The 15,519-nt window shown below is 56.2% G+C and overlaps 1 protein-coding gene and 1 long non-coding RNA gene across 2 annotated transcripts; both read right to left on the bottom strand.

Annotated features, from left to right (window-relative positions):
- Positions 1-483: 483 nt before the first annotated feature.
- Positions 484-2,565, bottom strand: LOC132534759 (uncharacterized). The gene is made up of 2 exons (XR_009546471.1): positions 2,417-2,565; positions 484-1,265 (listed from the first exon to the last, which is right to left on the bottom strand). It is a non-coding gene; the product is annotated as an uncharacterized LOC132534759 (long non-coding RNA).
- A 1,597-nt stretch (positions 2,566-4,162) lies between these two features.
- On the bottom strand, positions 4,163-9,841 carry LOC132534783 (serine/threonine-protein kinase MARK2-like). Its single transcript, XM_060179212.1, has 7 exons — positions 9,561-9,841; positions 7,605-8,935; positions 7,261-7,411; positions 6,895-6,942; positions 4,960-5,088; positions 4,773-4,806; positions 4,163-4,620 (listed from the first exon to the last, which is right to left on the bottom strand). The coding sequence occupies exons 2-7, from the start codon at positions 8,924-8,926 to the stop codon at positions 4,163-4,165; spliced, it is 2,142 nt and encodes a 713-aa protein (XP_060035195.1). The 5' UTR covers positions 8,927-8,935; positions 9,561-9,841.
- Between the last annotated feature and the right edge of the window lie 5,678 nt (positions 9,842-15,519).

Below are 15,519 nucleotides of genomic sequence, written 5' to 3'. Positions count from 1 at the left end.
CTATAGGCTCTTATCTGTGAGCCTTTTGCCTCCTAATCAAATGTTCCATATACTTGGTCCTTAAGTCTCATTGAGTGGTACCCAGAAGCCATTTTTATCTCATGTTGAGCTATAGCAAAGTATCTGTCTTTCATTTCTTCTTTTTTTTTTTTTTTTTTTTGCCTTCGGGGTTATCGCTGGGGCTTGATGCTTGATGCCGGAGAAATTGAGAGAGGAAGGGGAAAGAGAAAGAGAGACAACTGCAGACCTGCTTCACTGCTTGTGAAGAAGCATTCCCACTGCAGGTGGGAAGCGAGGGCTCAAACCCAAATCCTTGTGCAGGTCCTTGCTCTTAGTACTGTGTGCTTAACTCAGTGCACCTCTGCACAGTCCCCTTCATTCATTCTATATATACATAGTGAGACTAACTGTATACCAGACACCGTTCTAGAAGCTGAGAGTGCAATGGGCGAGGGGCGGGGACACTATTAGATAGCTGTGAAATCATGTCTCTGAAATATTCTAACTTTAATAAACCAGAAATAATGGTAAAATTAAAAGCAAAACACATTGCCTTCCCCAGGCTGGGCTTATGGTGGTGGGCAGTACCACAGCCACAAGCTGAGACCCATTACCACTGCAAGAGGACCAGCTCACCAGAGCAGAAAGCTACTTTGCCTAAAGTCAATTTTCCAAAGGATTGATTCGCTGAATTCGCTAGCAGCTAGTTCCCTGGAAGCTAGTTCGCCAAAAGCCCATTTCCAAAAAATCCGTTTGAGGCAGAGCAGACTGCCAGATCGTCATTTTGCCAAACGACCATTTCACTGAATTACTGAGGGTTTTCTCAAGTCTCCATTTTGCAACAGCTCTTTAACCTTCATTTTGACAATCTGTCCGAGCTGAATGTTAATTCTGTGTTTTTGCATTTCAGACTCCCGGCCCTTCTCTGGCGCCGGGTCAGCATCCTCTGATGTGAGGAAATGGAAAGTTTCTCCTGCAGTGCTGTGGACTGGCTTCAGATGGAAGCTTTTGTCTGTGTCTTCCAGACACAGCCTTGGAGAACCACAGACCAAATGGATCAAGGCCCAATGGAGTTGGCCCTTCTGCAAGGTGGATTTTGCTAGGTTTTTCTTTTTTCTTTTTTCTTTTTTTAAAGCAAATTGCTCATTCATGGAATTGTCTCTCAGTTAAGGTTGCTCAGTGAAATTGCCCAGAGTTCATGTTTATTGAAGATGTCACACAGGTGAGGAAAGGCTTCAATGGGGAAATAAAGAACTGAACCTAGGCTAGAAAGATAAATTAGAATAACAGCAGCAGGGGAGACAGCATAATGGTTATGCAAAAACTTTTCAAGCCTGAGGCTCTGAGGTCCCAGGTTCAATCCCCAGCCCCACCATAAGCCAGAACTGAGCAGTGTTCCGGCATAATAAATAAATAAATAAATAAATAAATAAATAACAGCAGCAAAGCCAAGAACAGAAGAAACAAATGAGACAGCATATACAAAAAGAGAAAGAAAGAAAGAAAGAAAGAAAGAAAGAAAGAAAGAAAGAAAGAAAGAAAGAAAGAAAATTGGAGAAAAGAAACACCAGATTACCAGATGGTATCATGGCACATGGAGGCCTGGTGTGAATAGAGGCTGGAGAGAGCTGGAAGCTGAACCATGTTAAGTCTCAGAGGAACAGGTTTTCAGAAATGGGGGTCCTTAATGGGTCCTGAGTGGGCGGATACCATCATCAGGTTTGCATTTTGGAAAGATCATCTACAAGTGATGTAAAAATCTCATTTTAGGGAGTCGGGCAGTAGCGCAGCAGTTAAGATCATGTGGTGCAAAGTGCAAGGGCCGGCTTAAGGATCAAACCCCTGGCTCCCCACCTGCAGGGGAGTCATTTCACAGGTGGTAAAGCAGGTCTGCAGGTGTCTGTCTTTCTCTCCCCCTCTCTGTCTTCCCCTCCTCTCTGCATTTCTCTCTGTCCTATCCAACAACGACAACAGCAACAATAAAACAACAAGGGCAACAAATGGGAAAATAAATAAATATAATAAAAGAAATTTTTTTTAAATCTCATTTTAAGGGGGACAGGCAGTAGCACAGTGGGTTACGTTCACATGGCACAAAGTGCAAGGACCAGCATAAGGATCCGGGTTTAAGCCTTGGCTCTCCACCTGCTGGGGAGGTCACTTCACAAGCAGTAAAGCAGGTCTACAGGTGTCTGTCTTTTTCTCCCCCTTTCTGTCTTCCCCTCCTCTATTTCTCTCTATCTTCTCCAACAACAATAACAAGGGCAACAAAGTAGAGAAAATGACCTGCAGGAGCAGTGAATTTGTAGTGCAGGCACCAAGCTCCAGGATAACCCTGGAGACAAAAAAAAAAAAAAAAAAAAAAAAAAAAAAACACCTTATTTTAAGGGTGTGCTATAATAGGCCATTTTCTTACCTGTAGATTCATTATTGCAGTGATTTGGAAGAGAGTAGATTGCACCTCAATTAGGGAGGGGCTGGACGTGGAGCAGAGTAAATCATGCTTAGAGTGGGCTGGCTGGTGGTGCACCTGGTTGAATGCACGCATTATCATGCACAAGGACCCGGGTTCGAGCCCCTGGTCCCCACCTGCAGGGGGGAAGCTTTACAAGTGGTAAAGCAGTGCTGCAGATGTCTCTCTGTTTCCCTTTCTATCACTCCCTTCCCTCTTGATTTCTGGCTGTCTCTGTCAAATAAATAAATAAATAAATAAAGGTAATAATTTAAAAAGACCTGCATGGCAAGAAAAAACATCTTTAAAGGGAGTGGGGTGGTAGCGCAGCGGGTTAAGCGCACGTGGCACCAAGCGCAAGGACAAGCATAAGGATCCCTGTTCAAGCCCCCGGCTCCCCACCTGCAGGGGAGTCGCTTCACAAGCGGTGAAGCAGGTCTGCAGGTGTCTGTCTTTCTCTCCCCCTCTCTGTCTTCCCCTCCTCTCTCCATTTCTCTCTGTCCTATCCAACAATGGCGATATCAACAACAACAACTACTACAAGAATAAACCAGCAAGGACAACAAAAGGGAATAAATAAATAAATATTTTTTAAAATATTAAAAAATAAATCATGCTTAGAGTTATTTAGGAGGCAGAAATGTCAAAATTTGTTACAGGATATGGGATAAGGATGAAGAACACGTGCAAGTTAGCTTAGTAGACTCCATCTTGGCTTATCAGCCTCACTGTTGTAAACGTTAAGTGAGGGCACGGAGGTGAGGGGAATCTTAGTCTGACCAGACTTGAGTCCTCACAAAAGGACCATCTTTCTCTTAGAGCCACCAAAGCAGAAGATAGACAAAGGAAAGGTCAAGTGAAGACACAATTAAGAGGACAGCCATTTCCTGACTAGGATGAGACCTCATCAGACTCCTCGGCCTTGAACTTCCAGCCTTCAGAAGAGAGAGAACACATGTATTTTTGCGAAAGCCACCTAAATCTGTGGTAGCTGGAAGTCACACTCCTGATCTATGGCGACCTTCTAGCAAAAGGTACCTGGTTTGTTTTGATGGCATAAAGTCAATAAATCTAAAATCTGTGTACACATGTTGAGATATTTTAAAAAAAAAAAAAAGTTGTGTCAACTAGTAACTACCAGAATATGAAACAGGAATGTGACATTACTGAAAAAAGTCCTCTTCTGGATAAATGACATAACAACTCGCCTTCCTTATTTACAGACTGCTTGCATTAAACTGTGCCTGCATGAATTTTTTTTCCCCACCAGGGTTTTCCTTTGGGGGTTCATGCCTATACAATGCCATCACTCCCAGGGGTCTCTTATTTTAATTGTCAGAGATAAGAGATAGAAGGCAGAGGGAGAGACACCGCAGCACAGCCCCAGCACTCAGAAGCTTTCCCTGTGCCTCCTGTCCCAGGTGGTGACTGGGGGTTCGAACCACAGTTCTGCCCACATAGTAGCATGTGCTCTGGCAGGTGAGCTACTCCCTCACTCCTGAGAGTGAGTTCTGTTACAGCGAGAATAGACTTGGGGGGCCCAGCACCTGGTTGAGCACACATAGTACTAAGTGCAAGGATTCGGGCATGAGCCCCCAGCCCCCAGACCCCCGCTAACGCTAACGGGGGGGCGCTTCATGCGCAGTGAATGGAGCAGGTCTGCAGGCTGCAGGGGTGTGCACAGCCGGAGTCTTCAGGGAACAGAACAATCTACGGAGGGAAGGTGCCGCGGGAGGGCGCCCCCAGCCCCCAGCCCCCCACCCCGGGGCGCAGCTCGAGGCGCGGGGCGCCCCCTGCCGGCCGTTGAGCCCCCACCTGGCGCAGGGCCGGCCCTGGGCACGCGCACGCGCGGTTGGCAGCCTGCGGGCGGCGGCGGGACGGGTCCGGGGAGACGCGGGCACCCAGGGGCGGCGCCCACCGCTGAGCTGCCACCGCGACGGCCCGACAGGTGCGCGGGCTGGAGGCCACCTGCGGCCGCCCTGGGGGAGGGGCTGGGGCGGGGTATTGAGCGAGGGTATTGGGGGCCCTGCTGTCCAGGCTGCGCCCCTCATCCAAGTCCAGGAGAGGGGGCTGCGGAATTGGGGGGGTGCTGCTGCGGGAAGTGAAGATGGGGGGCGACGCTCGGGATGAAGTCCCGAGAGAGGTAATGGACTTGTTGTACAGGGCTGCTGCGGAAATGGGGGCCCGGGGTGCACAGGCCACCGGGGGCAGAGACAGGCTCCAGGAAGACCCCCCCAGGGCGGTAAGGGCCGCACAGACGGTGGGGCGCCCCCTCCCCAGATCCTGTGCCCACCTGCTGGGGCCTCACCCCCCCCCCGACCTCTCGGGTTGGACGAGGGGGGCAGGCAGCAGGTCTGCGGGCAACGGGGTGCAACAGGGTGCTGAGGCCCCAACAGGCTTCCCGGCCAGGGTGCGGAGGGTTGGGAAGGGCAGCCCAGGCGGCAGGGTGGCCCCTCCTGGGGGAGGGGGTCCCAGCGCCCAGTGTCCACTCCCCTGTGCCCCCCCACCCCAATGTCCCCGCTCTCCATCCGCTCCGGGGGTTCCAGGCGCCCCGGGAGCCGCAGGCCTTTGCTAGAGTAGTTGCTGCCCACCTGGGAGCCTAAGGCGCCTTTGGGTGCTGGGGCCTCAGGGACTGGCTGGGGGAGCACCCTCCCCCGGTGTCCTCACCTCAGCTGTCTAGCCCCTATCCGACTCAGCTAGGCCACCACCTCTGTGAAGAGTCCTTCCTGCAGTCAGTCACCGGGCAGCGGGCTTGGACCAGTGGACATGCCGGCCAGGGCCCAGGTGCGGTGCGGGGCTCAGCCGTCCCACTGGCCCTGCAGGCGGCTGTCTCCATCACCCCCTCCTCCTGAGCCCCTCTCGGACCCCAGACCTCAGGCTCCTCGCACTGGGCTGCCAGCCCCCCAGCTGCACCCCCGAGGAGGGAGCAGGCTGTGAAGACTCCCCTCCCACCTCCTGCCGACTCCTCTGCCTGTGAGTGAGCCCCTCACACCCCCTGCCGCCCCCCAGCACTGCATGGGCCTTGGTCAGGACTGTGCCCTCCCCTCCCCCACAGACAGACAGAAGCCGGGGGAGGGGGAGGGGAGCGGGCAGGCGAGCAGTGCAGCCCCCCAACCCCATCCCCCAGCTGGGTGAGAGCTGGCCTGCAGGCAGGGTCCTTCTGTCTGTCTCTCTGGTGGCTCCAGGCTCTGCTCTTGTCCCCAGGTCTGTCCTCCCAGTCTGAAGTCCTGGTGGGATGGAGCTGAGGACCCCTCGCTGGGAGTCCCCACAGAGAAGTGACCACAGCTTCACACCTTCCAGAAGCAACCCTGGGCCTGTGTGGGGACAGACAGGTCCTCCCTGCACTGTGGCCTCTGCCCCCCACCTCGGCTGGTCTCCATGGAGAATGGAGGGGGCCTGGGGCCTGCACCCCCAGGGTCTCTGCCTCCCTGCCTGGGATGTGACAGTCTCCTCAAAGCTGAGCACAACCCCCCAGTCATGGGGGCGCCCTGTGTGGGGTGAAGACTGAGCAAGGGCTTTGAGGAAGTGGAAGCACCAGAGGCCATGCCCAGTTGGCCTCAGCTGTGCAGGGGAAAGGAAAGGGGCTGCTCCCAGGATGGGGTGTCTCTGGCTCTGGGGACCTGGCTGAGAACAGCTGGTGGGGGAGCCTGCAGGCTCCTGCTGGTCCTGCGGTGTGGTTATGTGTGTGCTCGTCTAAACAATCACTAAAAAAGTACATAGGACTGCCGCCCTGCTGATTGTTGAATGTGCTTCCATATTGGGTCAATGCCTCCTATCTCTCCACAGTGGAGACCAAGGACCAATCTCTTCATAATTTGTGCTGGTCATTTCTTCTGCTTCGATTCCCCTCAGGAAGAAGGGGCTTCTGGTCCAGACACCTCCACTGGAATTCAGTCCACCCACCCTGCCCTGGGGACTAGGTGCTGATAAAGACTTGGAAGGACAGCAACTATGGGCGGCTGGCCGGCAGAGACAGACCCTTCCTGGTGCTACTGACCGCTGAGGCTGCGGCTGGAATGGCAGAGAAGGGTTAGACCCACTGCAAGGGAACGAAGGGGCCGTGTTGCATCGCCCTACACTAGAATCTGGAGCCTCCGTTCCCCGTGGGCACCCTGTTCCACTCTTCCTGCCTCTCCCGGCAAGGAGACCGGTCCGCTGAGCCAGCAGAGAAGCTGATTACCGCATCTGTTCCCAGGACAGTTTTAATTGGCCCAGGATTATCACTGGGGTCCAGTGCCTGCAGGAAGAATCTACTGTCGGAGCTGGCCTTTCTTTCTCCTTTCCTTCCATCCATAGAGACTAGAGAAACGGGTGGGAGAGGAAGAGACGCCCCTGTAATACTCCCACCACTCATGCAGCTTCCCCTGCAGGTGGGGGCCAGGGGGTTGAACCCTGGTCCCCGCACATGGTGAGGTGTGTGCTCTTCCGGGTGTGCCGCCCACCCGGTGCCGAGCATCTCCTCCCACGCAGCTGTGGAGGCTGCTGGAGACCTGAGAGCCAGGGGGGAAGATGCCCCGGAGTCTGGGCCACGCTGTAGCCTGTGTCAGCAGTGGGTGAGGCCTGCGTGTCACGGCCATCATGATGTGTACAGCCTGCACTGAGACGTCTCTCGGCCCCGCCCTGGGAGCTGCAGATGCAGGCTGGGCCGTGCTGGGAGCCCCACACACCCCCACCCCAGCCTGGGGTCCCACCCTGGGCACACAGGAAAACAAGGCTCCACCACGCAGGTCCCAGCAGCAGCATGTTTGGCTTCCCTTTCAGACTCCCAGCCCATCAGATAGCAGACCTGAGCAAAATCAACAGCTCACCGCCGCTGGCAGGAGCCACCAAGCAAAAGCAGAGGCTCCAGGTCCGGGGCCGGTGCTGCCCCTGCTGCCCAGGAGCCCCTGAGTCCGGCTGCTCTGGTGCCTGGGCGCCTCCGGCTGGACGCGGGGCCCATCCTCAGCTCGCAGCCTCCGCCTGCGGAGAAGACAGCAGGCCTGTGAGACTCGGGGGCCTCCCCCACCCCAGACGCGAAGGGGCAGAAGAGCAGGAGGAAGGAATAGCAGGGCAGGCAGCGTACCCCCCACCAGCGATGACCCAGTCGGGGGGCCGCCGCCTCGTCCCCCAGGGGCCGGGCTCTGCTCACTCACCAGGTCCTCAGACGGGGGGCTCAGCGTCCTCCTCAGCCACGGGCGGTGTGGCCGCACCTTCTCCTCCTGCCTCTGTGTGGAGGCAGCAGCACACGGCCCTCAGCAGGACGACCGCCCGCCTCCTGGCCGCACCCCAGCGGACGGGGAGCCAGCGGGAGGGGGGACGGGTGCTGTCCCCTGGTCTCTGGCCGGAGGAGGAGGAGGAGGAGGAAGGAGAGGAGGAGGACGAGAAGAAGCTACTGTCCCCTGGTCTCTGGCTGGAGGGGTAGGAGGCGCCGCTGCTGTCCCCAGTTCCCAGTGTAGCGTTGGTGGAGGAGCCCTTGTCACTCGCGTTGGTTCTGGAGCTGTGCCCGTGGGCAGTCCAGAGGACAGGGCTGAAGGTGGCCATGGAGAATTCCAGCTTAAGAGGGAGACTGGCAGATCTTGAGGGGACCTTGCGTCTTGGCTTCTGGGCCTTGTCCTCGCAAGAGCTGGAGGGCCAGGCAGGTGGACAAGATCGGCACCGTGGCTGCCGTGTCTCCGGCAGCCGCTTCAGGGCCTCCCCTGAGGTCACGGGCTGGACGGCGGCGGTGGCGGGCAGCAAGGCCGAGGAGGCCACCCAAGGGTGCGCCATGATTTCCTCCCAGCCGATTCTCCTCTGGGGGTTAAATTTTATCATATTGAGGAGGAGGTGCTGAAGCGCAGGCGACATCTTGCCGGGGAGGTGGAAGTATCTGTTGGAGTAGGGCTTCCCGAATTTCTCCACCGGGAAGGGCAGGCGCCCCGTGGTCATGAAATAGAGCACCACCCCCAGGCTCCAGATGTCTGCTTCCGGGCCATAGTTGCCCCCCTGGATGACTTCGGGGGCGGTGTAGACCGGGGTGCCACACAGGGTGCAGAGGGGGTCCCCCACAAAGTTTTTGCAGAGTCCAAAGTCGGTCACTTTGACCTTGTCCTGATGCTCTACCAAGATGTTCTCCGGCTTCAGGTCTCTGTGGGCGATGCCTCTGAGGTGACAGTGCCGGACCGCTGAGGCGAGCTGTCGGAACAGCTCCCGGGCCTCCCCTTCCCTCAGGGGCCCGTGGTCCACCACGTAGTCCAGCAGGTCCCCTCCCCTCACGTACTCCATCACCATGATCACCTCCCGCTCCGTCTCGAGGACTTCAATCAGAGACACGATGTTGGGGTGCTCCAGCATCCGCATGCACGCCGTCTCCCGGCTCAGCACCTCAGGGCTGAGGCAACGGGACTTCTTGAGAAACTTTACGGCCACTTCGTTCCCACTGCGGACATCTCGAGCCAGCTTCACCTTCGAGTAGCTCCCCTCCCCAACAGTCCTCAAGATACAGTAATTCTTAACCATGCCCTCGACCTTGAAGATAGACACGTCCATAGTCCCACCTCGCTCGCCACAGACTATGCAAAAACAGACTACTAACTGCCTCTATGGAAATGGTGGTGGTAAACTAAATATGCCAAAGTGCGCTCTAATATAACTTAAGAGTGGGGGGCTCATGAGAAAAGCAAAGAGGAGAGGCTGGGAGAGAGTTGCGAGAGGGAGTGGGGGCAGTCACATGGCCGGGGTCGGGGTTGACAGCCACGTTTTGGGGTTTTCTGTTTTGTTTTTCCTTACTAGTCGAAAAACCAAAATATTAGAGAAACATCTGGGTCAATTCAGTGCTATTTTCCTTATATTGTAAGACCAAAAGCCTTATGTTGATGTGTAGTGTTTGCTGAATAAAAATCTGATATTTGCTTGAAAGACTTGTCTACATTTAAGTCGTTCAATTGCTCGGTCTCAGGTTCCCTTGTATGATACCTAACATTTGTTGGTTTATTTATTGCCACCGGAATCATCGCTGTGGCTCAGTGCCTCCATGAGGAGTTCACTACTGGCTTGTCTTTCTCTCTCTCTGCACCGATGTTCCCAGGTCACTCCTTCGCCCCATTGTCTAATTTCCCTCAAAAAAGGAAAATAGTTTAAAAATTAAAATTACTGTGCAGTCAGACTCGCTGTGAAGCTGTGAGGTCGGTCCCGTGTCTGGGGACAGGAGGGCGGAGACTCTCGATGGCCCCACGGTCCTGCGCTCCCGGCCGCCGCCCTGCAGGTTTGGAGCCCCGCGGGGACTCGAACCCGGGTCCCGCCGCTTCCTCCGCCACTCGGCGCCAAGTGCCAGTGTCTCCAGGCTGCCGTCCCCCTGTGCCGGCTGGAACCCGGGGCCACCGCGCAGGAGCAGAGCCGCGGGTGCGGGCCCGGCGGAGGGAAGGTGCCGCGGGAGGGCGCAGCCCCCAGCCCCCAGCCCCCAGCCCCCAGCCCCCCACCCCGGGGCGCAGCTCGAGGCGCGGGGCGCCCCCTGCCGGCCGTTGAGCCCCCACCTGGCGCAGGGCCGGCCCTGGGCACGCGCACGCGCGGTTGGCAGCCTGCGGGCGGCGGCGGGACGGGTCCGGGGAGACGCGGGCACCCAGGGGCGGCGCCCACACCTGAGCTGCCACCGCGACGGCCCGACAGGTGCGGGAGCTGAGCTCCGAGGTCCGCCCGTGCCGGAGGCAGCCTGGCCTTGTGGTTGGTGCTGGGGTGTTAAGCGCCCTTGTGTTCAAACCCTAACCGGGCCACAGAGGCCTTGGCACTTTGGCTTCCCCAAAGGAGACTTTTTGTTTTTATTTTTATATTGGATAGGAACAGAAAGAAAGGGGGGGGGGAACAAACAAGCAAACAGAGAAAGACACCTGCCGCAGGTGGGGACCCAGGGCTTGAACCTGGGTCCTTGCGCTCTGTAATGTGCGCCCTTAAGCAGGTGCACCACCGCCTGGCGCCTACAGTAGGCTTGCTGAGACATGCAGAGTCGCCGGTGAAACTAAGCCCTGCTCCTCTGAACCACTCGGCCCTGCCATCCCCTGAGGCCTGGGCCAGGGCCGGGCGTCTGCAGCGCCACCCACAGGGCAGCTTTCTGGGGCTGCCCTGCACCTCGCACCACACGCCGGACTTGTTTCCCACTGTGAACTTGAGTTTTTCTAATGGGAGCAAGTCCACGAGAGCCGTATGCACGGCACAACCTGCTGAAAACGCCGCATGGGGATCTGAGAGATCCCTCACCAGCTGCGCATGAAGCCCCGGGTTCAAGCCCCAGCACCGCCTGGCCAGCTCCGATGTTGCGTTGTCCATCTCTCTCCGGTGAGTCTGCTCCACGGTACTGCACATGCCTCACGCCCTAGGTTCCCTCCCCGGGCCGCCGAAAAATGAAGTCAGATGGCCCTCGGGTGTAAAGCATGATCTGTTGGTGCCGGCTCCTGGAACCCATCTGCTCCTGATGACAGCGCGGCCCAGGCTCACAGGCAGGAGCGGCCTGGGGTCAATGCCTAGCGGGGTCTCTCCCTGCAGCCAGGCTCCCCTCCGGCTGTGACACTGAGCGTGGGGAGGACGGATCCAGAGCCACACCGCGCGGGGGCCCTTCCTGGCGGGCAGTGGCGGGCACCAGGGCCCCGGCCCCCTCGGGAGGCTGGCATGGCTCCAGCGAGGAGAAACCAACCGGCTGCAGCGGACAGGCTGGCGGGATTCTGGGGTGTGGGGCTCAGCCCTCCTTCTGTCTCTGCAGGCGTCTGTCTCCACCCTCCATCTCCTCCTCCTCCTCCTCCTCCTCCTCCTCCTCCTAGAAGCCCTCCCCCAACTCCACAGTCGGCTCTCCTGCGGGTGCACAGCACTGTGGGGACACGGTGGGTTGAGCCTGGTTGGAACCCCAGATACGTCTCCGTGAGGATGGAAGGCTTTCACCTATAAGCCTCCCCACCCCTCCCTGACCTCCATCTTGTTAGACCCAGAGGCTGCAGCCGTTCCCCCTCCACCTGGTCTGGATAAACCTGATTTGCTGAGTGGAATGCGGATAACCCGAAGAGCCCCTTCCTCATTAAGTCGCATGCCCCGGGGAAGGGGAAGCCAAGAGCCCGAGTCGTTAGAAGGAAGCTAGAGTTTAAAAATATCTGATGGGTTCTTGCTGTGGAACATTTGCCCCATGCGGCTTGTTGCCCCGGCACCCCGTCCCAGCACCCGGCTTCCTTTTACCCCATATAAACCCTGCCTTTTCCTTCAGTACACGCACTGTCCCCTGCCACAGTGTCCAGGGCCGTCACTCTGCGCGTGGGCTCACCCCCACCGCGGCCTGTCCTCCTCCTCCACGACTGGCGCACCTGGCTAAGCGCACACGTTATAGTGCACGAGGACCCAGGTTCAAGCCCCTGGTCCCCACCTGCAGGGGGAAAGCTTCACGAGTGGTAAAGCAGGGCTGCAGGTGTCATTTTGTCTCTCTCCCTCTCTATCTCACCCTCCCTCCAAAATAAAAGATTAAAAAAATATTTTTTTTAAAAATTGGGGAAGTAGTCCGGGAGGCGGCAGAGTGGTAAAATTTTGGACTTGCAAGCATGAGGTCCCGAGTTCGATCCTCAGCAGCACGTGTGCCGGAGTGATGTCTGGTTCTTTCTCTCTCCTCCTATCTTTCTCATTAATAAATAAATAAAATGTTTTTTAAAAACTTGGGGGAGCTGGGGTCTGGGCACCGAGGTAGCTGGGGCCCGCCCAGCAGGGGAGGCTGGGAGAGCAGAGCGTTGGCTTCCTCTCCGCGCACTCAGCGGCTGCCCTGGGTGGTATTTATTGTTTGACCCTGGTCGTCCCTACAGCAAACTCTGAACATGCAGCTGCCACACACACCCCCGGCCTGGGCTCTGGCTGGAGGGAGGGGGAGCTGCTGTCCCCAGAGCCCACGGCAGCTTTGGTGGGACAGCTGGTGACATCTGAGCTGGCAGGGCTGTTGATGCCGGCTGCTGGCAGGTATTGAGGCCTCAGGGTTGGGGGTGGTGGTGGCCACGATAGTCCTACTGTGTGTGGGGAGGCTGTGTATCTTGGGGGAGCATCTCCAGCCCTGGCCCCTGGTGCTTGTCTGCCCACGCATCGCCTACCGTCAAGGAGCTGGGGACCAGGAGAAGCAGACAGAAGCGTCGTGCCCACTCCCCCCCCCCATCTGTGGCATTAGGCAGGGTGGGGATGGGCAGGGGTTGCTAGGGTAGCAGATCCTGTGGGCACCACATATGCTGACAGCTCCCCTGCAGCCGCAGCTCCGGTGAGCAAGCCATGCGAGATGACCCCCGGTTCACGAGGTGCCCCCCCCCCCGTCCACCTCCCCCCCCCCCCGTCGAAGGTTTCAGGGCAGCATCAGTGGAGGTGTCAACTGTTGTGACCCCAACAGGAGTTCGGGACTATTAGCACACGGATGAGGGCACCCTGAGGCTGGGACACACAGAGAAGGGAGGTATAAAGCACAGGACTTGGAGCAGGTCGCTCTCTTTAGCTGCGGCTTCCTCTTCTGGTCGGAAGCCTCTCGACAGAGCTGTGCCAGGTATCCGCCATGGCGACTTCTCCTCGTGTGACTCTGCTCGCCGGTAAACGTTTAGACCCCTCTACTGCCATGAGCAACCTCTACCAAAGCTGATAATTGTTTATCTTATGGGACTAAACTTTTGATGACTATACTCAGACTTTATGGACCTAGTGTACTCTTAACCCTTGATGATAAGTGCTTATCTTGTATATGTGCTGCCGAAGCGAGCACAATAAGTGCTTATCTTGTATTTCAAGCTAATAAGCCTTGTATTGTGTAAACCCGTTCCCAGCTCCCCGCAGCAGTCCCACAAAACCCCCCTTTAAGTTAAAGTAACAACAGTCAGCCGTGGTGCTTGGGGGGCTGCCCCGCAAAGTACTTTCTGAGCCCCCCGGAGCCAGCCCCATCAGCACGTGGTCCTTCCTTAGGACGCAGGCTTCAGCTCCCTGCTGGCAGCCCTGCACAGCTGGCACCAGCTGTGGGAACACCTGGCAGACCTCCCCTTCCTCAAGGGGTCTTGGGGTGCTCCGGGCCCCCCCCCCTGCAACACCAGCAGTAGCTCTTGTCCCTCTTGATGACCTCATGCAGAGTCACAATGCGAGGAGGGGGGAGGCCCTCAGACTGGTCACCTCCTGGCACGGGCACTGGTGGCTGAGGAAACATTGCTACTGAAGCCCCCCGAGCGAGGGCCACGCCTTGGCCACTGAGATGCCGCAGGTGCCCGGCCTAGTGCTCCTCCCACCAGCACTGAAGGAGCTCCCAGCCCAGCCCTCGATCCTGCTCCCCAAGGCTGAGGTGGGGGTGACTAGGGCAGCCTCTCTCAGGACAGCGTCCTCCCTGAGGTGGGTGGGCTGGGTGGGCCGGGAATGCTTGCCGGGTGCCAGTGCCGGGTGCTGCTGTCTGAGCCGGGCTGCCGCTCCACCTGCAGGGCTCCTCCCTCTGTCACCGTGTCACCGTGGGCCCCCTTCTCTGCTCGAGTCCGTCCCTGAGGACCTGTCACTCCTTGATGGGACAGCCCTTCTCTCAGCCTTTTCTTTTAGAAAGGAAACATTTCAGTATAAAGACCTGAAAATTCAAAATAACTGTGTTGCCTGTATTATCCAGAACAAGGTATGTCCTCCCTCCCGGACTCACTCAGTCTCTCTCACCACGTTCAGTTCCTGAAGACCCAACACAGTGTTCACAATGGAATACGCCGCCAATGGCTCCAAACAGTCATGTGTGAACTAAAATGTCCTTTGTTCACATGGCGGAAAGCAGCCGGGAGAGTCATTCCCTGTGAGATCAGTGTTCCGGTATCACCATTCACCCTCAGTTCCCTGACAGCCTTCACACGTGTCCCTTCCAAGCCTCTGTAATGACACGTCTGCACATTCCAAGTCCTCTGCCAACAACTAACTCCCCTCAAGGTTTTTCTTCCTTGAGTTATATCGATTTGCAAATATTCCAAAGTTACTCCTGGGCTCTAGTTAGACTCATCCATAAACTCACTTTTCAACTGACTTCTGCAAACTAATTTAGCCTCAACTTTCCTCAGTTCAGCCGCTAGGTTTTTTTAACGGCCACTGGATAAGATTACCCCAAGTGAAAAGAAAAAAACAAAACAAAACAAAACCTCAAATATGAAATGTATTGTGGATCCTTTTAAAATTTTTTATTTATATTGACCGGAGAGAAACTGAGATGAGAGAGGTAGACAGGGAAAGAAAGAACGAAGGAAAGAAAGAAAAGGAAAGAAAAGAAAGAAGGGAAGAAAGGAAGGAAGGAAGGAAGGAAGGAAAAAAGAAAAGAGACACCTTGCCCGTCAGAAAGAAAGAAAGAAAGAAAGAAAGAAAGAAAGAAAGAAAGAAAGAGAAAGAGAGAAAGGAGAGACACCTTGCCCGTCCCAACTCTGGGAGTCCACGCAGCGCCGCCCTGAAGCTTCCCCCGGAGCCTGGCCACCGTGCTGGGGGTGCCACCGCCTGGGCCCTGGAGATAATGTGTTTTTCTAACTGTCATGAAAGATAGCGCTACTTAGTCAAGTAAACAACTTGAACATTTTGCCCATTTTCTACCGCCCCGCTTCGGTGAACTATTTCTCCCTACAGCTGTGTCTTCAACAGGGTCCGTGAAGGTCTGAGTTCACCATCCTAATGAGCTGTGATCGCACAGTATGTGCTCCTTGAGAAGCCTCTGATTATGCCCTGAACCCTTACGGTGACTCCTGGGGTTGGAATGTAAAAACAACAAACAAAAAAAAACAAACAGGATGACTGTAGACGCCTGTCCTGCAAGCCACCCTCTGGCATGCACTTACTTGCCTCAAACAAAGCTTTCACTGGATTTTCCTCCTTTCGAAACTCCCCTAATAGGATACAGACAGGTGTGTGTGTGCGCGCGCGCCGCCTGTCACTCCTTCTCATCTGTCATTTTCCTTTCCTGCCTTTTTGGGGGACAGTTCGTACATGTCCGACGTCTCACACACCAGCACTAAGAAGCCCAGGGACACACTGCGGCGCGCCTGCAGGAGGCACCGCGCAGGACCACTTGCTGGCGTGTGCACAACTTCTGCGTCCACAGGTCATGCATATCTGGGTTGTTTTAATTTATT

The sequence above is a fragment of the Erinaceus europaeus genome, chromosome 19 (assembly GCF_950295315.1).
Source record: "Erinaceus europaeus chromosome 19, mEriEur2.1, whole genome shotgun sequence".
Lineage (NCBI taxonomy): Eukaryota > Metazoa > Chordata > Mammalia > Eulipotyphla > Erinaceidae > Erinaceus > Erinaceus europaeus.
The sequence above is the reverse complement of the archived record's forward strand: the minus strand, read 5'-3'. Positions and strand labels throughout refer to the sequence as shown.